The following is a 24,815-nucleotide window of genomic DNA, read 5'->3' as shown; positions in this document are numbered from 1 at the left end:
CTGTATCCTTTTATTTGCTTTGAACCTAACTCCTACTAGACAGCTTATGGCTGCTGTAATAGAAGACACGGTGAGTATTTAACTCCCTTTCTGTGCCATTTAATGATTTTGTAGGTGTCTGTCATATTTCACACCTCAGCTGTCTGGTTTGGCCTTCTCATTACCTCCTCATACAGAACCAGAATCCTTCTTCGGCCCAGATGCCCCTCTCTGAATGTCCTGCAGTTACAACCTATCTTTTTCTGCATGAAGGGACCAGAAGCACAAACTTCCATCCTCTGTTGTCTTTCCACAAGTGGTTTTAGTGGTGCTAAAAACAGTAACAGAAACATGCAACTTTCATCCAGTGGGCTTCCCAGTTTACAATGAGAGTAGAAGTATTACTGGATTGGAGTCACCAATAATTATAGCCGTTATGTATTATGAGCAATTTAACATCAAGATCAGCAATAGACCTGTTTCAAGAAGCAGACTGTAAGAAGAGGGTGTAACAAAAGCCACCCCCTCAAACTTTTAAAACACAGTTGCCAACCATTAGTACAGCTTTCAATTACAGATTAATTATTTTCATAGAAATGTGACTTTATGTAACTATGATGTACTTTGAAACAAGAACTCAGCAGATTTCAACCATAAAATTAAGTACATGTAGGAGTAACACCTTAGGGCTTTATTTGATATGCACACTTCAGTAGCCCAAATGCTGTCAGCTGAATGTGCTAACAACGACACCTGCTTTAAGGGGGTTAGGACTTGTTCCTTTTTAAAGCATACATAAGTCTTTGGACAGTTAACAAGCCAAAATTCTGAACCAGAAACAGCTAAAACAGTTGGAATGGAGAACAACAACCATTATAGATTCACACTCTCAACTGCCAAAAATGCAAGCTGTGGCTGCCAGTAGTTGCCAGTCCCTGAGCAACTACACAAACCTTTGTGCTGGCAAGGCAAAGGGAAAACCCGTTGCTACAGGCTTAAGGGTGGTGGAAAGCACATCCAGTGCTACTTGCCATTTATCACTAACACTCAGGAAATATTATAGATGTTAATTAGCATTTCTTTTCAAATGTGCACAAGACAGCCTGCTGATTGACACGACTCGAGAAGCCAGATTTCCAAACTCTAAGAGATAAACAAATGTAGTCACTATACACAGCACAACATCTACAGAAAAATATGATAAATTGTGTTATGAATTAACTAATGACAACAAAGTGAAAGAGTCCATCCACCTCTTGGTCACTAGGCAAAAATCTTTTCTGAGCACGTGGCAGCAGGAATGTAACGATGACAGTTATCACGGCAAGATGCCTGCTTTTGATTAGAAATTTGTTGCCTATACAAAAAATCCCAGAGCTAAGCTTACAGCACCTTCCCCACTCCCTTTCTGGTATCACAAAAGTGAGCCGGTGTGATACTGAACTTGGAAAACAAAGGTTCCCCCAGCAATAACGAAACAGAAACACCAACCAGCTTTCAGGCTGCCCTTTCGAAGAGGATTCAGTTGCAGCCACTCTATCAAAGTATCGACTTCACCCCATCACTCGGGAAAACCACACAGGAAACCACCTTACACAGGGAACAGCAAACAAGTATCTAAAGAACGGGAATCGAGGCACGCTCTGCGATGGAGCTAACACGCTGTAATAAACTTGACCCCCGCGGCTGGAATCCACGGGGGCTCCCCGGCACCCGCCCTCCCCTCCACAGCTCCGACCCCCACACCTCCAGCCAAGGCAGGGCAGGGCCAGGCGGCGGCAACGCAGCCCGACCGGCACCGCGCCCTTTCCGCTCCGACCCCCACACCTCCAGGCAAGGCAGGGCAGGGCCAGGCGGCGGCAACGCAGCCCTACCGGCACCGCGCCCTTTCCGCCCCGCTCTCCCAGCCTGGGGCTGCCCCCAGCACTGTCCCGAGCCGGCGGTGCGGACGCAACGCCGGGCAGGCGGGCGGCCCGGGCCCTGGAGGGCTGCCTACCTTCACGGCTACTTCCGGGGCCGCATCGACGGGCAGCGCCGGGGGCGCGGCGGGCGGCGCCCGGAGGTGCAGCACGGCATCGCGGCTGGCGAGCACGGCGGCAGAGCGCTGGGAGCCGCCCTCGGTCTCGGGCTCCGAGTCGGGCTCCGAGTCGGAGCCGCCGTAGGAGGCGAGCGCGGCGATCGCCGCCGACATCTTGGCGCGGGGGATGATGGGACGGGCAGGTCCTGGCAGCTCCGCAAGGTTCGAGGCGTCCCTTCCCCCGCAGAAGGAGTGGGGTGGAGCTGCGTCCTAAAACTGTGGCTTATTAAAACAGAAAACAAACTTTAAAGGATAAATTTTGTAACTGGATATACAGGCATTTAATGGGAGAACATCCCACTTGGCTGTTGATGGTGCTTAACCTTTCAGGACTCCATAGTAGGACTACAAGCTCCAGCATGCAACGCGGCGCCGCGCTCGGAAGTTTCCCCCCTCGGCGCTCGCCTTCACTTTGCGCGGCGGCAGGGGAAAATATTCAACAGCCCGGGGAGAACTCCAGCCGCCCACTTCTTCCCCCACACAAAGCGTCTTCGCTGTCGCTCCAACAGAAGGCAGCGGAGTGGAGAGCTTGGCCCCGGAAGACCCCTGGTCGTCACCCGCGGGCTCCCACCGACCCAGCCCCGTGCAGTGCACCGGGGAGCACCGCCCCCTCGCGCTGATTGGTCGCCGGCACAGCCGGCTTCTGTTACGTCACAGCGGCGGGACCCCGCCCCGCCCGCGCCGGGGAGAGGGAGCCCGGCGGGCCGGACTGTACCACCTGCCCGCCCGCGGGGTGGGGGGCGGCGGCGCATGGACCAGCCCGAGCATCGGGCGGTGGACGGGGGGGCGGCCGGGTTCGGCCGCCGGGTAAACAGCGCTTCCCCCCCGCTCCCTCCCGCCCGGCTCGGCGCGCCGGGAGAGGCCCCGCCCCCCGCGCGCGCACACACGCGCACACACACAGAGACACGCGCGCGCTGCCCGGTGTCTATTGTGAAGCCGCCGGGGACGCTCCGCGCCCGCCGCCGCCCCCCGAAACGCGGAGCCGCCAGCTGGGAATGGCCGGCGCCGCCTGAACTTCCAGCGCCCCGGCGGCCGCGGAGGGAGGGGCTGAGGCTGAGCGGCGTGAAGGTGCGCAGCGAGGGCAGGCGAGTGAGTGCCCCTCGCCCCCCTACCTTCCTTCCCTCGCGGTCTCTGGGGCGGGCGGGCGGGACCGGCCCCCGCTCCCCATCGCCGGCGGGGCTGCGGGACGCGCCTACCCCACAAAGGGACCGGCGCTCGCCAGGTGTTGGTCCCCTCCCCTTTGTCCGCGCCCGCGCGGGGGGCGGCGGCGGCAGGGTGTGATGGAGGGAAGCGGGGAAGCACGCCGCGGAGCCGCTTTCCTCCGTCTCCCCGCCGCCCCCGCGGGCAGGGGCATGAGGGGGGCGTGTTGCGAGGCGGAGGAGAGGAGAGAAGGGGGCCGCACTTGTGCCGGAGCCCGGCGCTTCCCTCTCCTTCTCCCGCGGCCGGCGCGGCGGCGGGATCGGCCGGCGCGGAAGGTGCGGCGGAGCGGGGCCGGGGTCAGCGCGCGGGCGGGCGGGGGGCGGCGGGGTGACGTCACCGCCGCCAGGTGCGGGGAGAGGCGCCCCCTCCCCGCCCGTCCCCTCCCGCCCGTCCCCGCCGCGGGGACCGGGGCTGGCGAGGGCGGGGGTGCGGACGGGCGGCGGGACCGCCGGTCGGAGCGCAGGGGGACTCGGTCCGGTTCCAGGGCAGAGCTGCCCGCTGGAACACTGCTACCATTGTTAGGAGGGCTTGGAGATCGCGGGGGATGGCCGGGAGCGAGGAGAAGCACGTAGGTTCCAACTTCTCCCAGCCCGCTCCCGAACGCCTTCCTGCGCGCCCGCGGGCGGGAGAAATGGGAAGGACAGGGCGCCGTCCAAGGGCCGGCTGTAACGCCAGGTGTGTGCATTGCACGCGCTTGCACCTGGAGCGGTACAGTGCCATGACTTCGCTTCGAGCTGCATGTGCTTTCAGAATTAAAGTGAGCACACAGTGACATCTAATTGTGACACAGTGGCATTTAATCTGATTAAATGCTCTACTTTGAATTTTCCACCCTTCTCAGCAGTCACGGTTGGAAACATTTGTTTTCGTGGCTTGAGAAGGTATCGCTTGGTTTTATTTGTTTTTTAAAAAGGGCTAGAATAAATGTAGAGGGCATACAGAAAGTGTTCATAGTGTGGAGTGGAGCAAGGTGCTGCATTACGATCTGTTCTGTTAGATACAGGTATGCTATGTTTTTGTATGCTAGCACAGGATTTTAGGGAAACGTCCCACACATTTCAACACCAAGACCTTTTGTTTGCATCTCAAACAGCTGAAATATGCTGCATTGAACTAGCATTTCATATGGTAATGAGCTGACTTTTTCATCTTAAATCTATGGATGATGAATCCCTAAGTAAGGAAAGCTATATGAGCTTCACATGAATCACTGCTTATTAATATCAAAAGGGGCTCTTCCACTGCAGTCAATTGGTTTATTGGCAGCAATTGTTAACTGATTCCATATGACTGCATTCCTTTTTCTCTTGGCATGCAGATCGTAGGTATTGTCTGAAGTTTAAAGGTGTGCTTCCTGAAAAGTGAAAAATTTCAAGGTCTATTTGTACAACCAGTTCGTGATATTTTATCTGGAGAACTTTGCTGAAAATCATTAAAGTAGTTCTGCCTTGTAAACCTTGAATTTTAGGTGCTTGAGTCACAAAGCTTTGGTAGCTGACATAAGTATGTTCAACTATGTTGTGTTCAAGCATCCAAGTTCTCTTGCCAGTGAAATGTAATCATCTGGGATTCTGAGTGCTTTTGTTGTAGAACCTACGAAAATCACTTACTGGTTTAAATTAGCTGCCTTTCTGGTACCAGCGGTAGTAGATCAGCAAATACATGTGAAGGCATTCAGGGCAATACTGTCTGAAATTTCTTGTTGCTTAAATAGTAGCAAAGATTAATTTTCAGCAAGGAAGCCAATGTCACTTCTGGCTATGAAAAACTGACTTGTCTATGCTTTGAAAGTGTAGATGGCTAATATACACCATGATCTAAGATCTGGTTTTGTCAGAAAAGCTGAGGAGTTGCTGCTGGTCATTTGCGTTGAGCTAATATACTGGCTTTTCTTGACTGTCAATGGCATATTTGTAATTTCAAGAAGGGGTTGATTGGTATAAAACTGAAAGGATGATACAGCTTTTCTAAAAAGCTCTGCTCATTGATTACTGTATGCTGTATGTTCTCCTTTAACTGAGTTCCACAAAATGTGTTATGTTATGCGTTGGATGCTGCTGGTTCCGAGGCAGACTGAAGTAGTGGGTGGGAGGTGGTTTGGGTTGCTTGGCTTTGCTTTCCATCCAGCTTTTTCACTGCTGCTTTTCCTTACAGTCACTTATCTTCCTTTGGAAAATTAAAGCAAGAGAAGCAAAAACTGTCTCCGTTTTTTACATATCAAGAGGGCCATTTAACACTTGTTTATTGTTACTCCTGGTGGTAAATACTATACCAAGTATTACCGTGTCTTTTACCCTGGTGAAAGGAAAGAGGAAAAAGTATTTTAAGAGTGTGGTTCCTTGAGCAGTAGCCTGGCTTTTACCTTTTATCCTTTTTTTTTGTGTGTTTTTTTTTTGTTTGTTTTTTGTTTTTTTTTTTTGGGGGGGGGGGTTTGTGTGGATTTGTTCAGGGCTTTTTTAAATCCTGAGAGTGGTTGTAAGCTCTAATGGAATTTTTTTTAGTAGAGTCTCATCCTTTTGTGGATCGTCTAATGTCTGACAGGGTGTTAGTGCATTCTGAATCCATTCCCTTGGTCAGGACAATCACAGCAGCTTGATTTCATGAACTTTGAATTTTATAGGTATCTTTGAGAATTCTACACCTCTGACAAATTTGGTTGGATTCAGCCAGCCAGTTTCCGAGTGGAGGAACACCCATCAAATCCCCCCGCCCCCAACACTTCCTGTTTGAGACTAATTTGCTTTGCAATTTGGGGTACAATTAAATTTTAACTCAATGTTTCACAAATTTTCCTTCACATCAGTCTTTTTCTTCCCTGTAGTTGATCACAAAATCTGTTTCCCTCTGCTTTTAATGTATTCTATCCTACTTTCTTTCCCTTTACTTTCTTTCATAGTTCTTTTTTGTTGCTTTCCATGATGGGCATGCTTTATATCACACCCTTGTGCTTTCAGCTGGTTTTCCTTCCGCATGGAAAATGATGCATATAATCCTACTTATTCTAGTTGTTTCCTCTATGTTTTTTAGTACTCCTAAATTGCTGTCAGCCCACTTGCATATACTCTCACTTCTCATCCACCAAGATCTGTAAGTCTGCAGTTTGGAGGAAAGGAAGAAAAAAAAATCATGTTACTTATCAGATAGAAGATTGAACCAAAATACGATGTTCTGTTGTCTGTGGGAAATACAGCATTTGAAAGAAAATGTAGTTTTTTTGCCTTTGTTCATATGCTTTTGGCTGCTGAGAAAAGGTATCATGATGTAAATCTTATCCGGTTACTCCTACTGCATTTGGATTGGGCCCTTTTATAAGCACCTGCTTGTGTGTCTGATGCATCTCAGTGTACTCTTAATTTAGCTGCTTGGAGACTGAAGCACATTTTATAACTCGCGCTCTGCTATTTCTACTACCTTGGAGCCTCTGACTGCTGCAAGGGTGATAATACCCCTTTTCTAGTTTTTGTTATTTTGGACTATGTCCCGGATTCTGAAAGATACCAAGGCGCCAGATTGCAAAAAGAGTTCTCTGTTCCAGTACATCTGTGAATCAGTCTCTTTAAGTTTTTTGGAAGGGATCTTGAGGTTGTCTGACACAGATTACATGCTATATATTTCATGTTTACAAGGTGTGGTTTCAAAGAAAGAATGATATGGGATAAGACTGGAACAACTTAGACTGTTGTACTTATTTCAGATGACTTTGCAAACTAAATAATATTTGTTCCTAGAGGATGGAAACTGTGCAGCTTCTTCGAACTACCCAGCTACATATGCAGTACTGTGAACTGCATCTTACAGCACAAGCTGAATGAGTACTGTGTCAGAGAGGCAGCAAAACTAATTATACACTTCCGGGAATATAAACTTAATTAGCATAATTACAAATTTATATTGGTTTTCTTAATTATCTGAAAAATGTTTTTTAAAATCAGTTAAAGGACGGAAAATGTCATCAAAAGTGTATACATTTCTGAAAATATGTGCCTGTATTTTTGGGAGAGGCTAGGTTGACAGCTTGCTTATACTAGTGTGTTGGTATAAGAAATTACCTTATACATTCAAAGAACTAGAGAATAACAAATAAATGTAGCTACATTTTAGCAAAGCTCTTAACAAAGAGCAGAAATAATGGATAATTTTCAATGAGCTTATACCTTTTTGTTGGTTGACTTTTCAGTTAGATACTAAGGTTGTGACATGAATTTAATCTTCTGACAGCTGATTCCATGCAGAAGTAAAATATTATAAATGCCCTAGCAGTATGATATTTAAAACTTATTAGGAAACAGGAATCTATTCTAAAGCCAGGTGTAAGTTGTAAGTTTTTTTGGCATATAATAAAAGGCATTAAATTGTGTTGAAGCATTTTTTATAGCTAAGGCATTTGTACTGTCTTTTCCCCTTTTTTCTGCTCTGTGGTAAGCTGTGTTCATTTTCTGCAAGTATTAATAGAGTGTCTGTTCTCTATTTGTCTCTTGTTTTCACAGATTTGAAAAACAAATTTAGTAGAAAATTGGTCAATAGATTTTAAGTTATTGAAGGAGAGTTTCCAACAAATATTCTGCGAGTGGTCTCAAAGTTTGTGTAGGGAACAGGTCTGGAAGTCGTTGGGTGCTCTTAATGAAATAATATGCACACATAATTCTCTTCCTTTACAGTCACAACTGCCTGTAGATAGGAGTATGTGATGACAACAAAGACTGATGGTAGACTCAGTAGTACTAACTGAAATCACAAGTAGTTGGTACTGCTTCTGCAATGATAAATGTAATCTAATCTACGTGGGGTTTTGATTGCAGTAGTAGCAGAGTAGATTAAATATTAATATAGTTCTACTTTGCATACACTTTTAAAAGGTGTAATTGAAGGTTCCTCACACCAGGCTATTAAATTAAAAAGCCATGATATGAGAGGTAAAATATTTTCATGGATCACAAAAATCTCTGAGAGGAATTAACAGAAATATTAACTTACAGCAGACTTAATTTTTTCTCTTAAATGTTGAACAGGAGCTGTCCAATATTTTTATTACTATCTGTAGAATTTGAGTAATCAAGTAGAATTATTTTTTAAGGATTTAAAACAATTTAATTGAATTCACAAATATTGGAAAGGTCACCTGAGAAGTCTAAGCAAGCTTTGTGAAAGGACAGCAGGATGACAGGTAAAACTGCCTGTTAGTATAGGCAAACCATTGTGTTTTGGAAGCAGAAAATAAGTTTACATTTATATGTCTGAAGAGTTTCTAAATTAACTGTATTAATAGAACAAAAAAATTGAGCATTATTACAGTTTGATAAGTACGGTTATCCAAATTATAGCTGTAATCAGAAGAGGGCAAAAAACCAGAGAAGATATTGCCATTGTATACAAATTCATTAATTCTTATCTGCTATTCAAAGTGCATTATTAACTGTCAATTAGTTTAAAAGAGATAAATCACAGTATTGTGAAGAGTTTGATATGATGGATATGGCAGAGTTTTTCAAGGGAATGAAAAGATTGGAATTATTTACCCAAGGAAGTGAAAGAAACTGAGGAGTGGGCTATAAAATACATGTGAATTTAGCTCTCCAACCGTAGATGTAAAAACAAAAAACCCTTCAATCAGTAAAAAGCAATTTTTAGCATACATTTTTTGCGAGGAGAAGGGAATTGAGACTTTTTTCCCCGTGTCTGCTAAATGTACCTGTATTTCTCTCGATATATGTATCTGTATACCTGTCTGTCATTTACTGTTAGACTGTTTCTCTTGAACACACAGAACCAGCTTAAACTCCTTGCTTTACTTGCTTCAAACCAATAATTTGAACTTTGTTCTTTCTCATGAGATGTGACTGCTTAAATAAATTAATATTCATTGCAGTGAGGTATTCTCAGGTTTCTATAGCTGAAATAAATGTTTTAATTTCTGGGTTTTGGAGTAATCTTCTGGCTGTTTGATGTAATGAACTATTTTACACAAAATGAAGCAGTCCAAAACAGAGGGATAATGAGTAAAACTCCTGCATCAATAGATTGAATATAGAAATGGCTTGTAGCATGGGGATGGGAAGTTTAAAAAATCATGAATGAAAATTGATGTATGAAGTGAAGCTGTCTTAGACCAGTCCAGCAAGTTTATGAGCGCTCTTTTTGGGTGTGGAGTCTTTTTTCAGAGTAGCTCTTTTGTCTGGCATCTGCACTGCATGGTAGATGCGTAGGTTATGGAAAACTGATTGACACTAAGATACTTCACTGTCATATTTGTGCTAAATACTATATTGAAGTAGCTTGTCCAGCAGCTCCCAGTTGCCAGTTCTGATGTAATGGCTGTAGAGTGGCCAAAATTAGAGTTGTTAGGTATATTTCTCCAACATGACACTGTTCGTTGTTTAAAAATCTTTTACCTTCCAGGCACATTCATGTTCACATATATTGTCTGACAGATGACCTGTACCAGATAAGTGGCTTTCTACAAAATGTTCTCATTATCATAAAACAAAACCACACCCTCCATAGTAATTTTGGAACAAAGTAATTAAAAACATTTTTTGGGAAAAATCACAAATCATTTATAACTTGATAATACGTGGAAACTTAAGTAGTTCAACTAGCACTTGTAAAAGTGGCATGCAGAGTCAGCTTTTCAGTAAAAAAAGGAAATGCTTAACTTGTTAAATCTTGTTCAGCCACTAGCTGCTGAATGTCTGTACAGAAATGCTTAGAAAGGTCTTTTAACTCTCAACTGGTTCTGCCTTTTGTTCATATTAAAGGAGAAGGCTGTGATTGACAAACTTTCCCAACTGTGTTTCCATGCGCAGTTGTGAAATTTAACAAGCTTGAGAGCACAAGTGAAAATACAGGTTGAGTTTGTCATAGGTCTCTTCTTTGGAAGCCTCTCTTCAGGAACAAGGGCTTAACATAAATTGTCTAATTTGTGAGGAAGGAACTTTCACCTCTATGCCACCCAACTACCCAGTATGGGAAATGTTGGTCTCTGCTGGTAATACAGGACAGTGGTATTTGTTACATCTTAACATTCTGAGCAAACTGGCAGATCCTGTTTTGGGCAACCTCGAATGTCCTATGATTAGATGATCTTCACAGCAGAAAGAAAAATTATCTTAGAGTTAATTCAGGAGAAGTGATAGGTGCCTTAGACTGCTGTAGAGATGGTAATGAAAGTTTCTGGCATTGCAGTTTGATGTGATTTTTCTCTTGTGAAAACAGATCAAACCCTGTACAACACATGTAGTGTTGCAGGGCCCTACACTGTGGCTGAGGAATGGCATTGCATGGCAGGATACGTGCACGTATCACTCATGTGCAGAGTGAACTGCGGTTACTCCGCAGTCCTGAAGATTCAAGACTGTAGTGCCATGGAAGCTTCCGGTGTGGCACTCACTGGAAGCGGTGCTGTCTGCATCCCCAGGCAAGACAAAGGGATGCATTCTGTGGCTCTGGCTAGCATGAGTAGTCCACTAAAAATATAAAAAATATCCCTGAGTTAAAAAGAAGTTAACAGTTTTTGTTTCCCATGGAAATGAACTTCAAGCCAATCTGCCTCCAGCAGGTTCCATGCTACAGGGAGAGATTCTGTACAATTCAGTCCAAAAAGAATATATTGTCTACCAGCTATGATGTTTCCAGTAATGGAAGTCAGATATTAGGAATTATCTGTGTCTAGCTGATTTAGCTAGACTTTTATCCATTCTACTGCTAACTATAAAATTTTATTTCTTTGTCTAGTAAATGGAAGAAGTTTTATTAGCAAGAAGAAAGATTTTTGTTTATACTATTGCTCTAAAAGAGGTCCAGTTCTTGTGGGAGGAGAATTGGAACTCTTCCATATCTGTCACTACTCAGCTGGTCAACACATTATTTTATTCTGGGGTCACGAGTGAAGTACATGTCTTTAAGCTCTGGACAGGTTTGTATTCCTCCTATATGGTCATCTTATCTGCAGGAAAGTTCAGAGTGGTGCTTCATGGCTCAAATATTTTCAAGTACTGGCAGTATTCATTAAAAAATTGATAACAGTGATATTACATTGAAAGGAAAAATAAAACAATTGAGGTGTATAGATTGATTCTTAAGATCTATCATATTTCATAGATTCTTAAAGCACTACCATATTTATAGACTGTCTTCTAGTAAGCTATAGTTTCCTCATAAGTTTACTATCTGTTTAATCATTAGAAATCTGATCAGTGTTGCAAAAAGTTCAAAACCTGTGGACCATTCCTTTGAATGTCTGGTGATTTGGTTAATACAGCATAGCATGTAATACTTGGAATGACCGTCTCATGGTGGATTGCTGTGGCCCAATGATGGGACATCTTAATAAATGTATGTAAATTTATGACCTAAAATTTTTATTAATTCTGAACTTCCATCAGCTTCTGACACCGTGCTCTCTCTGCCTAGATATTAGAGAGTTTCCATGGGAAGTAGCTGCTTAATGATCAGTGTTGTCCTAAAGTAATACTTGGTAAGAAGTTTCATGTAGAGTAGCTTACTGGTAGAGAAAAATCCTTGTTACTTTTAATATTTTCAATCTCTTGCCCTGTCGCATAAAACTGCCCCTTAATTTTATCTTCTATTGTTCCTGGGAATACACTGAAAAGCAAAGCCATTTGTGTATAGAAACAATCTAAATAGGCCATCTTCTGTATCTGAGCATTTTCAGAAATATAAGTGCTTTCCAGTAGCTCAGTGCTTATATATGGAGCACTGGCTACCAAGGATGATTTTTGAGCCTGAATGTGGTAAGAAGTGTTTCAGGTTTTTGGAATCCTAAACCATACGCTGATTATAGATACTCTACTCCATCCTTGATTATAACGAGCCTCTTTACCAATAGTAATTTTTTTTATTTGAAAGTGTCATTACAGAATGAATATTTTCAGAAAAAAATGTTTAATTTTATTAAGCAAAGAGATAAAGATGTGGTTTTAAAATAGAGACAGTTGGAAAAAAAAAAGCTTTAAGAACCGTGTAATACAGTCTTAAAACACATTGGATGTTTTTTGGTCAGTTTTTGTTTTGATGTTTGCTAGAGAGAGCTAAGAACTCTGCTTGGTAACTTTCTAGAAGGCAGAGGGACTTCTAAGGACAGATTCTTCTCTACTTGTTTTATACCTCCTTTTTCCAGGATTTCATGAGATCATGTTACAACACTTTCAAACATGCACTATAAGATTCTTTAAGTTAAATTTCCCACCTTCCTCAAAAGTCTGACTTCCAACATGAAGTGTTTAATGTTTGGGGTTTTTTTTCCTTGCAACTTGCATGTGTGCCATTTTTGCAAGTTAGCAGTTTAGCTTATTTTTCAAGATATTATGTCCATTTAGATCCCAAGACACATTTGTTAACTTTATTTTTAGAGTGCTCAGCTACCTCTTAGCTGGAGGTGCAGACAAAATGATAGATGGTTGTGATTTCATGTTGAAACAAGAGCAACTATTTGGACACTGCTTTTGATAGGACTGTAGAGAAGTCAGATTCACCTGTACTTGAGAACAGTACTTTGATTCAGAAGAAACACTTCAGAAAAATCCATGTTGCATGTGACTGTTGTAATGTTTAAATATCTGGAGCCTTGTAGAAGGAAAATGCGTTAAGTGCGCAGAGTTACATCTCTTCAAAAAATGAAGACATTTTCAAATGCTTAAAACAGACATTGAAACACTTGGATATAATTATAATAATAATATTGTTCAGATTGGCATATAGTTTTTTTCTGAACCTTCTTAATGAAAATTTATATCTGGTACATGGTGGTCTCACTCTAGTGCATGGATGAATATTGGCTAGAATTATGCAAGCCTTGGAGATAAGACTTAATAAGTGACATGCAGATCTATTTAAAAAATATAAGATCTGGAGGATGTATTGTGTGTCCTAACTGCTGAGTCATATACAAATGTTTGATCTTTTTCTGTTCTTGTGATTCTTGAATTGTTTTGTGCTTAGTAGAACAATGGCAAAGGGAAGGTGAATAATATTCCAATTTGTGTTTGTCTATAATGTATTTTTAATATATGTGTTGTCCCCCACAGGAGGTAGGGTGTATGCTTTTGAACTCCCAGAAGACCAAAGAAGATGCTTCTGCTTTGTAGGGGACAGACCTAATATCAAAGATGGGTACCCTGTCTCCTGGCCACATTTTGTAAGAGAAGATAAGGACAGCTGCTTCATTTTTTGAAGGAAAGAATGTAAGCAGCTGAGTTCATCTCCAGTGGATAGAGAAGGTTGCCTGTGGGTTTAAATCTGACAGATGAAAACTAGAGAAGCGATGGGATATAAAGTTTACCTGTCTTTACTGTCATTCATAGATTTTAGATTCATATCATACTGTATGTCAGTAGTCTGGAAGAGGTTAAAAGAGGCTTCTTCTCTGAAAGGCAGTCCATACTGTCATGGGCCATATGATGGGGCTGAGGCAGTGCTGGCTCATTTCCAGACATGAACAGATAGCTGTCTTCAGCTGCCCATGTAGGTGTACTGTAAATGTTGTATTACACCTAGGCTTTAACAGTATGGTCAGATTTGACTGAACTGTATGTAATAAAAAGTAGTTTGACACAACATGTAAATAAAAGCAAGATGGGGTGGGTTTTTTTGTTTGTTTATTTTGGTGCTTTTATTGCTGTTGTTGGGGTTTTCTGGAAAAATAAAGTTGTCTGTGCAGTAGTGAAAAAATGTATCTTTTACATAAAAGCTGATACACAGGTCTGTGGGAATGGAGTCAGTGTCTTTTAGTGTATTTATTAGAAAAACTAAGTAGCCTCAAACTAAACACTACTGGTGATTTGTTTTTTTTTTTAATATCTTCCCTCCTAATATTTCAATATGGAGTGAAGTGGTTAGGTGCACTTTGGGTAATTAAAAATTTTTTTTAAACATATGAGTAATCTTGAATGCTCTTTGGGGACAGACAAAAATTAAGCTCACCAGTAACTATCATATCATGGCTTGGTAGGGAAATGAGAATTGATAAACTGTGGAACCATGTTTCCTTGTAATTACAAACTTCTCTCCTTTACCCAAACTCTGGTCTCAGCAGGATCATGTTCTTCCCTGTATGTATTAAGTTTAAAGTCGCAGTATTTTCCTCTCACTCTTCTAAATACAACACCTCTGTAAGGGCTGATTTACCGTCAGCTTTTTTTATTGCAATGGAGCATGAATTTATGAAGGTGATTTATTCCTACAGGCAGCAGAGAGACTTTGAACAGAAAATTCAACACCTATCAGTGTTGTTCCCCCATTTTCAGTGCCTAATATGCTTAAGCATCTCTTCCTGAATCTGGCAGTGTGCTGCAAACCTTCACTGCTGTGATGCAGCTAATAAGAACATCTATCAAACTTTTTCTAAAACAAGTAGTTTTCAAACCTTTTTGCTTGAAGCTGCTGAGCATCTGTTTACTGCAGTTTGAGAAACACTGCCGTGGTTTGACTGTCCCTGCTCAGTTGTACCTCTGTGCATATCCACAAAACAGAGCTGAGAATGAGGAATGCAGAGAGGCAGTAGGTTCACTGTCTTTCAGTGGAGAAAGGAAGGTACCCAAAACTGCTGCTTTGCTAAAGGGCAGTGATGACCTTCCATTAGAGAATGCCATCCTAATGCCTTTGTTCTCACCTCAGTGTTTGCCCCCCATGGTCTGTCACACCTAGCCAAAATGAACCCCTTACCTGTAAGGGGACATCAGGTTTCAGTGCAATATTAAAAGCCCCTCAGATTGACCGCTGCTGTCATGGAGAGAGATCTTTGCAGATGGTGTGAGACTGCTGCTTTTTAGTAGCTGAAGAGCCTTGAGTCACTCTAATGGTCTGTTTTGGCATGTATATAATGGATATTTCATGGAATTCGTAAGTTGCTCTTTGTCAGAACATTTTGAACTTAAGGTATTAGAAACTAATTGAAGTGAACATTTCCCTTCAGCCCTTGCTGACCTCTGCAATCCACGTTACTGCTTGAAATAGTAGTTGCATTCACTCAGCCATTAAACAACTTCTAGAGCTGTACTCTGATCTCAAGAGTGTAGTTCTCTTAATGTTTTTTTTTTTAAGTTGGTCATAAAAGAAAGACAACAGCTACTGTCAGAAGTATTAAGCAGTAACGTGCAATGTGAACAGGCTAGTTTAACTCACTCCTAAATATAATTCTTCTAAAAATAACTGTACTCCAAACAATAAAAGTTGACATAAGTTGACAGCATGTTTTAGCAGATGATGATGAAATGCTGACTTCTAATTTTTGAGCCTTTAGATAAAGAAATGTAAGCAAAAAAACCTGAAAAAATAATAGAGAAAATAATTTTTAAAAATTTAAACTCTTCTCACTGTCCTTGTCTGTTTTTTTTTGTCAAGTGAACACTAAAAGAAGCATTTCATTAGTCTTCTGATTTTTTTCCCCTCATCTCACCATTGTCTTCTCCTGTTTGCTGCAAAATGGTGATGCTTGTTGAGGCTCTAGTTTGAGCAAGAGAAAAGATCCTCAGTTTTGGAGTAAGCTACTGTTCACAGTTGTTACCTTTTTGTTCCTTGCTAAGTGAGGCAGTAAATAAAATGCTTTGTTCTCTTTTTGTGGTGGAGGTAAGTGTTGCCTGCATGATAAAGTAGAATGCTGACTCACAGGACTTGCTTTAATGTGTAGATATACACTAGGCTAGGCAAGTAAATGTATTACAAACTGATACAGCTGGTGTCAAGCTATGCTTGCCTAAATTGGTGGGTCACTTCAGTGGATGTGGAAAAGCTTAATCATTTTAACAGCCTAAGTAATGAATTGTAAATCACAGTTACTGCTTGAAATTTTTTCTAATTGCTCTAAATAATAATAATAATAAAGAATTTCTGTCCATTGTTCACAACACCCTGTTCTGTTGTGAGGCTTATGACACTTTCAAATATTTTAAAGGTTGGACTGCTGAAATGATGTGTTATACTGTGCTTATTTTCATAATATCATCATTATGTATCTAAGCAAGAAACTGCATTCAATAGGAGTAGAATTTTAAACTGAAAGCTAGAAATTTATATCAAGATAAAGAAGATAGCAAAAGAATAATGTGTGACTAATAAATTCTAGAATGTAGAGACTACAAACATTTTGGTTTATTAGGAATAACTAGTGTAACTAGTATAATATAAAGAGCTACTGAGAAGGCACATGGTGTGATTCTTGGGGCTGCCCTGTGCAGGGCCAGACTTGGACTTTGATGATCATAGTGGGTTCCTTCCAACTCAAAATATTCTCTTATCTATGACTCAGTGATATGAAGAGAAGGTAAAATTTGCTGTAAGACTTCTTAAATCTTGTCATATGATTTTTTGGCTTTGTTTTTTTTTTTAATATTAACGATGCTGATATTTATGGGGATTTTTTTGAGGAGTGTTTTTATATCGTGATATGTAAAGCTTGCTCAGGAAAGAAATTTTTATCTAACTCAATTAATGTGTTTATACCTAGGGCATGAAAGAATACAATTCTAGCCAAAACTTTGCAGTTACTGTTTAAAATATTTGTTTATGCTTTCATTGTAGACAGAACTGTATTTGGAGAGAACAAAATAAAACCACAATCCTGAGTCTTTTTTTTTATTGGAAGAGTTTTATTAAAATAAAGATGCACAAGGTCAGACTAGTCATCTTCAGTGATAGGTGATTTGTATGTGAAATCCTAAAGGATTGCTTTATGACCATTCACAACTGTAAGAAATATAAATGTCATGTAACATCTCGTAGCATTTATAATTGTTATAATGAAAGCCAAACAGAACTTTTAGAGCTTCTCTGCTGTCTTTAACAGCTGGTCAGCAGTGTTATTAAGGAAGAAAACTATTTGGTTTCATCTTATTATTGTCTCAAGACTGGAAGAAACCAATAACTACAAATGAGGTTTAAAAGGTGAAAAATAGGATTTGGAAAAATATAGGAAATTACTAACAAGAACAGTGAGCAGCCTCAGGATCATGTTGGCAGTTATGTTCTGGAAAAGATTTGCTCAGGTTCCCAACTGAGTCTTAAAAACTCTGCCACCAAATTAAAGGAAGCCTTGAGTGTTGTTGTCTGCAATAATAGTCTCATTTCTGGATATTACTAAATCACCATTATAACACAATTTATGTGGACATCTCAGGAAACCATTTTTAAAAAATATTACAGCTTTTTGTAATAAGCCAGATTTAGCAAAATAAAATACAGTATTGAAATCTGCTAAGATGGTGTGCAAAATAACCTCTTTACTTGGTTTGTTCTTCTATGCCAGTTGCTATGTTCAAGTGAAATCCTGGCTCTTTTGATAAACTTGTGCTTTTTACATAGAATAAATAATTTTCCTGAAAAAGGAAGCTTTATATTTTTCTGCTTCTCAATGAATTTGGTTTATTCCCATTGGTAGTTACTAGAAAATGTCAAAGTGGAAAGTCAGAATCGAAACTTTGTCGTATTCCTTTTCTTTCCGGTTACAGAATAAAGATAGAGAAGTTTTGCCGCAAGAAGAAAAAGTTTGGTTTAGGGGCCTCTTGTGTTAATGCAACTACTTAGATGGGCTTTGGGTGGGGATGAGTTGGGGAGATTTCAAAGTTCTTTTCTCAAGCCTAGTTTTTGGCAAGAAATTAGATGAGTAGTACTATGAAGAAAAAAAAAGCAACTAAGTAAGAGGTGAGTGAAAACTTGTGGCTAAGTATGCATTAGCAAAATGCCCCCTCTCTTTCATCTACAAGGCTGAAACAAGAACACAGTCATAATTTGAATCCACTAATTTCACATTTTGTTTTGTTTTGAAAGTGAGTTCTATCTACTTAATTTCTGTCCCTCCTTGGATAAAAGCTAAACATGACAAATGTTCAGCAGACGTGAAGAAACCCCTTTTGCGGTCAGTCTGCCAAGTGTGAAAAAGAGAAAGATTTTTTGGTTCCCTTCAGCATGTAATGAGAATTAAGATATCCATAGTTGTCTGTGATCACATCCTGGTGTGATGAAGCTGCAAGACATATGGATGAGTGGGATCAATATATGACATTATCTGTGAAAGCACAGAAGTTTAATCATTGGGTTAAGATTGGTGAAGCAGTAGGGAGGAGTCAGATGGAATAGAAAAAAACAAGCATTAGTGATTTTTTTCGAATGCTTACTGAATTTGATGGGTAATGGAGGCTTCGATGTGATTTCTCCCTAGGAAAATTAAGTTTTAATACTGCCAATTTTTCTCATACATTATTTAAAGCCCCCACCCTTTTGAAATTGGTAGTAAAATTCTCAAGGTTTTCTTTAATGATGTATTAAATGTATATATATGTAGATTTATATATATGTAGATTGTTTGCACTGTGAAGGAAGCTGAAAGAGTGGAGAGGAATTGAAGGATAGAAGATATGCTATAAGGAGAAAATTAATCTGGGAGCTGGAAAAGGGGGAAAGGAAGGTAAATGTGGTGTGTTGATAAACAATTTAGGAAAAAGCAGAGGTGAAGGAGCTTTGGAAGAGAGCTCAAGCATGCAGATATGTACATTTGAGAAGAAATAGAGAACAGCAGTTAGGGAAAGGAAAATAGCCTTCTTTATGGGAAACAAAATCCTGTATGCAACTATATATAATCAGTGGAAAATATGATTGAAAACAAAGTGGAAGGAGAAAAGAAAGCAGAGAAAGGTAACAAAAATATTAAGGATGCAGAGCATCAAAATGCAGATCCTTCCTAAATCAGGGTCTTATTTAGGAAAATGAAACCACCTGAATTTACAATCTTACAAAAATGTGAGGGAAGAGGGTTATGGGATACAAAACTAGATTAAACTGCAGCTGGAGGCTTGAAACCCTATGCAGAACTGAAAGGCTTGTAGGTATTAGTAGAGCTTATTTATAAGCAAATTTGTTTTATTTGAAGAACTTCTAGCCAGTCAGTCTAGTATCTTGTTAGCCATTATCATTCATCCTATAGTCTTAGAATATCTGTTAGGTTTTCATCTTACTTCCTGACAGATGCTTTTTTCCTTAAAGATAGCAACACAAGCTTTTGCAGAGCCAGTTATTTAAGTGTGGGTATGAGGCTTCAGTGCCTTATGTTAACAATCTACACAAAGCCTCAGCAGTGTCTGGTTTTAAGAACATTATGCAGTCTGAAACTTTCTGACTAACTTAGGTTAATATGTTGTATATAATGCTTGCACTGTGGACACTGAACTTGAGGCAGAAAACCTGTCTGTTTTGCTTCTATATCTGTATTTTGAAAAAAATACGGATTTTATGTGTATATGTTTTAATTGTAATATATATATACAATATTATTATTTTAATGTCTATAAGGCTCATTGATTTTCAGAAATGTGCTTGTTAAAATATAGATTGTCAAGAACTTCTTGAGGTACTGATTTCATTAAGCAGTCCCTGCTGATTGTTCTTGCATTCAAGGCACCCAGCAGTTGCATGGTCTTAGAGTAAGCAGGATTGGGTACTCATCCAAGGTCTTTTTGTTTTTTGTGGGTTTTTTTTTTCTGGATTATATTTTGCTTGGATTAAAGCTCTCTTCTTTTCAGAAAATTTTACCTGCATGCTTGAAGTAGAAACAGGGGTAGAAACTTCAGGATTTCTATCTGTACTACTTAAAAAGTGGTTATTAAATTATTACCAAAGTATTCATTGCAGATTTATGCAAAACTTTTCCAAGAAATCTTGTCAAATCTATTTCAGCACTTGTGAAATCAAGGAGGCTTTATAATTTATTTCAATAGAATCAGGCTCCTTATAAAAAGAAGCAGGGAAAGCTGAGTGGCTGCAGGGAATTCCTGAAGTTTCTCTTTAAAGACAGAAGCTGTCTTTTACATTCTCATCACTGCTTAATTTTAAACCAGCAGAGTTAGAAAATAAGGCATCTGTGTAGATTTGGAACTGGACTTTACAGCTGGGCTTTTGTCAGAAATAATGGTGATGAGTATTCTACACAAACATTCTTTCTAAAATCTCAGCTGTAACTGGTCCTTATTCTTCTTAAACTAGGACTTTTTCAGAGGAAAATAATTCTTGTAAATATGTTATTTCAAACTGGAGACACCCTAATCTGTGAATACTTACAATTACCTTCTTAATTGTAAATGTGACATTATCGATGGGGAAACTTTATTAATGAACTTGGGGATGAGGGAGTTTGAAATAAAATAGGCAATAACAGTGACTGTTCAAATGAAATAAGATTTTATGCTGTCAGTTCTGTAACATGGTAGAAAAAGATTATTCTAAAATCTAATGAGCAGTTTGCATGCATAAGTTAGTTTATCAGTAATCTGATGCCATGTCAGACAGACATCTGTAATTGTTTATTTTTCCAGAAGAAATAAATGCATAGTTTAAAATAAAACATTAAAGTAGTGCTGGGGGAGGGGAGGGAGGGCAGGGAGTTTATTTTGCATTACATTCTTCTCAGAAAGTATTCTTTTAGTGCATCATCAGGACTCATTTAATTCAGACCATTTCTTCATATGTTATATACCTCAGCTGATGGGACACATTTTATTTTAGTAGTAATTCCAGTCTTCCTTTGTTTTATTTTGTATTGAAACAACTGTAAGGAGGAGATAGTCCTACAATTCTAAGAAAATTATCATAACACTAGGAAAACTTGGTTAATTTTTCCATATATGCCTTTCCCTATTCTTTTAATCCCTTAGCAGTTCTTAGCCCTTTACCATGCAGGAGAGCCTTGTCCAATTTCCTAATAGTCATTTTGAATCTGGAACCCCAAAACTGGTATTCTAGGTTTTCCCTGCTAGTACTGAGTTAGAGGCAGAATGGTAATTTTTCTTTTGTTTGTTCTTGTTTCTGGTTTGTTCTTTTTCTTCCTAATACAGCCATGTGCCATTTGCCTTATTTGTGATGAAAAGGCTTTGATGGCTTGTCTTCAGCTGAGGGTCTGGGTCTGTTGCAACCCTCGGGTCCTTCTCAGCAGGGCTGCCAGCTGTTAGCCCTATCTCCTTGTACTTGCACTGTTTCAGCTGACTCATTCCTCAAATAACTCCATGTCATTCCTTCCACTATTTTACAGCAAGTTTGGGTATGAGATTTTGTTTAGGTTTTGTTTGTCTAGGTTTTTGTGGGTTTTTTTTTCCATGCCAAACAGGATCAGAATTATATGTCCACAACTTCTTACAATCTGTGATAATTTAAAGCTGATTCGGGAGTCAAGGACTTGGAAATGTGAAAGAAAAATGGTCCTGAACATCTTGAAGGCCCAGTCCCCAAAGGACTTCCTTAGATTTGTGTCTTAGAGAAGAAAGCTAAATTTCCAAACTTGTAAATTACCAAGAAAAGGAATACGTCTCTTTTGATTTTCATCTTTGCAGTGATGAGAAGTTATTTCTACTGAACAGTTGTATAGTGTTGAAAATTCTGGAATTTCTTAGTAGTAGTCCCAGCAGTGGTTATACAATCACTTTAACTCAGTGTTATTCTCTGCTGGCCTTTGAGGATGTCATCCCAGTAAAGACTGTCTATCCATATAGTACGTGTTGAATCTTTTTTATAGACAAATAAATACTTCCTTTTTGGGGATCTGAATACCAGCAACTTTCAGATGCAGAAAAATGAACAGATATATCAAAAATGACATTAAAGGCACATTGTGAATATTTGCAATAAAACCTGCTTTATACCCATGTATTTCAAATATATTTGTCATCATAATTTGTTTTGATTAATATAGTTAAAATTGGGATTATTTTACATAAATAATAAGATCAAACTCTTATGAGATAAACCTTTTATCATTTTAAGTATTTCTTTTGAAGATACAATTTGAACAGAGAGTGGAGGAATGAGGTCTGATAGATCTGTGTGTGAAGAAATTAATTTTGTTAATCTTTTGTTCATGGAAATTTTAAAAGACATTTTCTGACAACCTAATCTAGTAGTTTATTTTTCCTTAATATTGCAGCTGAAATTAAAGTCATCCATCATAATGATGTAGATAAATAAAGAAAATCTTCCTCGCAAAGGTGTTACTACAGGCTAATGTTCATCTGGTAATGACATAGATAATAAAGAATAATTTGAATAATGTGTGCACAGAAAGTTACTGTGACTGAGATAAAGAATGCAGGAGCATTTTGGTCTCAAAATCAGACACTAAGATGTTACAAATAAAACTTTCCTGTGGTTCTGATTGTTTTGTTACTGTTTTACCAACTAATACTGCAAGATTAGGACCAAAAGTGCTTATATTTGGTAGACGTATGACAAACACTGGTAGTAGCAAAGCAAACCTCCTGCCCACACACCAAATGCTGTTGCCTGCTTTCAATTCACATTTAACATAGTCACTTTAAGGATGTGAAAGAAAGCTGGATGTTCCTTTCCTTCTCCAAAATCAAAGGTTATTCTCTGTCTTTAAGAGTACTTTATTTTGTGTTTTAAATGGAAGATGTATAGATATAACTGGTCTCTTCTCTTGCCTTCTGAGAAACTTTCTCATATTTACGAAGTTCAGCAAGGCCAAGTGCAGGGTCTTGCACCTGGGTTGGGGCAATGCCAATCCATACAGGCTGAACAGTGATTCATTCGAGAGCAGCCCTGAGGAGAAGGGCTTGGGGAGTTGGTGGAAGAGAAGCTCAGCATGACCCAGCAATGTGTGCTCAGAGCCCAGAGAGCCAGCTCTGTCCTGGGCTCATCCCAAGCAGCATGGCCATAAGGTCAAGGGAGGTGATTCTGCCCTTCTGCTCTGCTCTCCTGAGACCCATGTGGAGCACTGCATCCAGCTCTGCACTTGCCCTAACATAGGAAGGACATGGACCTGTTGGAAGAAGTCCAGATGAGGCCATGAAGATGATCTGAGGGGACTGGCTTTCTGATGGAGACAGGCTGAGACAGCTGGGGTTGTTCAGTCTGGAGTAGAAAAGGTGTCAGAGAGAGCTTACAGCACCTTCCAGTACCTAAAGGGGGCTGCAAGAGAGCTGGAGATGGACTTTTTACAAGGGCATGTGGTGACAGGAAAAGGGGAAATGGCTTCAAATTGAAAGAGGGTGGGTTTAGATTAGTTATTAGGAAGAAATTCTTCACTGTGAAAGTGGTGAGGCACTGATACAGGTTTTCTGGAGAAGGTGTGTATGCCCCCTCCTTGGGAGTTTTTAAAGCCAGGTTGGATGGGGCTTTGAGCAGCCTGGTCTAGTGGAAAATTTTCTGTAAAAAGGCAGACCAATCCAAACCATTCTGTGATTCCATGAATTTATGGTGCACGTAAATTTGAAAATAAAGGTCTGTTGTGATTTCACTATGCTTTTACTGGAACTCCACATTAATTTTTTTTCTCTGTGTGTTTTGTTACAGTAGTAGCATATTAGAATCAAAAGACTAGTGTTATGTTTCTGGTTTCTGAGCGGGGGTATTTTTGATGGATATTAAACTTGGTTTTGTTCAGTTGACTTTCTCAGGTGGAAATGTAGCGTCCGCATGTGTAAAATCTCAGAATGGAGTGCTGAATTCCCAATAAACTAGTTGATCTCAAACAGAGACCCCCCCCCCAGCTGGAGTTACTTATCCATCTTATGTTTATCTTACCTATTATTTTGCCATGAGCTGACTAATTCAGGCAAATTTGTAATCCCTGTAGGTATGATGACAATCCAAACAATAGTGACTCTGGAAATAGATTATAGGATGTTACGTTCCCTGTATTTCATCATTTTTACTGCAGGGCAAACAAATATATATTCTTTGGCTCACAATGAGTACACCTGTTGAAATGCAGGTCCTTTGCTCAAGACTATTGCTCTGTGCCAACATTATTATAACTGAGTTTTTTCAGTCAGAGGAGCAGTAGGAGGAATAATGCATTTAAATATAACAAATCATATTTAATTTGTTGCTTAGCAGCCAAAGCAAATTATGGAAATCTCTGAGACAGATCAAAGATTGCTGTAGTATAGGGATTTCAGATCATCTTGCCCATTTTTTTTTTGTTACTTAATACCACACCAATGTTCAGAGTTTGGGGGAGAGAGATATCTTTTCCTAGGTACCAGTGTTCTTGTTAGCAAAAATAATTTGATGAAACCTGAAGTGGCATCAGGAGAAGAGCAAAAGTGACTGCTAAAAATAAGCAGAGTGGGGATAAGAGTACAGGCAAAAAGAAAAACAATTTTGCCTTTTGATATGGCACCAGATGAGCACTTCAGTTAGATACATAGATGAGAAAATGTGACCTATTCCTGATCTGGATGTTGCAGGAAATCCCTGGATGTCAAGTTAATTTACATTTTTTTTCACCATGTAAGTTCCAGTGCATGGAAAGTACACTAAGTGGTCAGTGTTATTGTGAAGGTACAAGTGATTCACTTTCATATTGTGCGTAGGGGAAGCTATGTTATATGGTTGTTTGGTATTAATTTAGTTTTGTTGTCTGTATATGAAATATAATAATTACCACGGCAAAAGCAAACACAAGCTTTGAGCATATACAATTCTTTCAATTTTTTTCTGTCTCCAATATTTTGCACAAGAAGGAATTGCTATGAATTGATGTTTGGGGGTTGGGAATGTGGAACATAAAATCTTTTTAAATATAAAAGTACTTTCAAATACA

General features: G+C 40.0%; 2 protein-coding genes across 5 annotated transcripts in view; one reads left to right on the top strand and one right to left on the bottom strand.

Annotated features, from left to right (window-relative positions):
• CDC40 (cell division cycle 40) overlaps positions 1-2,526 on the bottom strand; it is a 36,828-nt gene extending 34,302 nt beyond the window's left edge. The window contains exon 1 of the mRNA XM_068184251.1: positions 1,976-2,526. Coding sequence (XP_068040352.1) covers positions 1,976-2,170 — 195 coding nt within the window. The 5' untranslated portion in view covers positions 2,171-2,526. The remainder of the gene's footprint in view (positions 1-1,975) is intronic.
• A 200-nt stretch (positions 2,527-2,726) lies between these two features.
• The window catches only part of WASF1 (WASP family member 1), an 87,040-nt gene continuing 64,951 nt past the window's right edge, over positions 2,727-24,815 (top strand). The window contains exon 1 of one of the 4 annotated variants that reach the window (XM_068184247.1): positions 2,727-3,141. In XM_068184247.1, coding sequence (XP_068040348.1) covers positions 2,807-3,141 — 335 coding nt within the window. In that variant the 5' untranslated portion in view covers positions 2,727-2,806. Of the gene's footprint in view, positions 3,146-24,815 lie in introns of all 4 variants that reach the window. The other 3 variants (XM_068184246.1, XM_068184248.1, XM_068184249.1) reach the window with 3 other exon arrangements.

This window comes from Anomalospiza imberbis, chromosome 3, assembly GCF_031753505.1.
Source record: "Anomalospiza imberbis isolate Cuckoo-Finch-1a 21T00152 chromosome 3, ASM3175350v1, whole genome shotgun sequence".
In the NCBI taxonomy this organism is placed as follows: domain Eukaryota; kingdom Metazoa; phylum Chordata; class Aves; order Passeriformes; family Viduidae; genus Anomalospiza; species Anomalospiza imberbis.
Note: the sequence above shows the minus strand (reverse complement) of the source record. Positions and strands in the feature narration are given on the sequence as shown.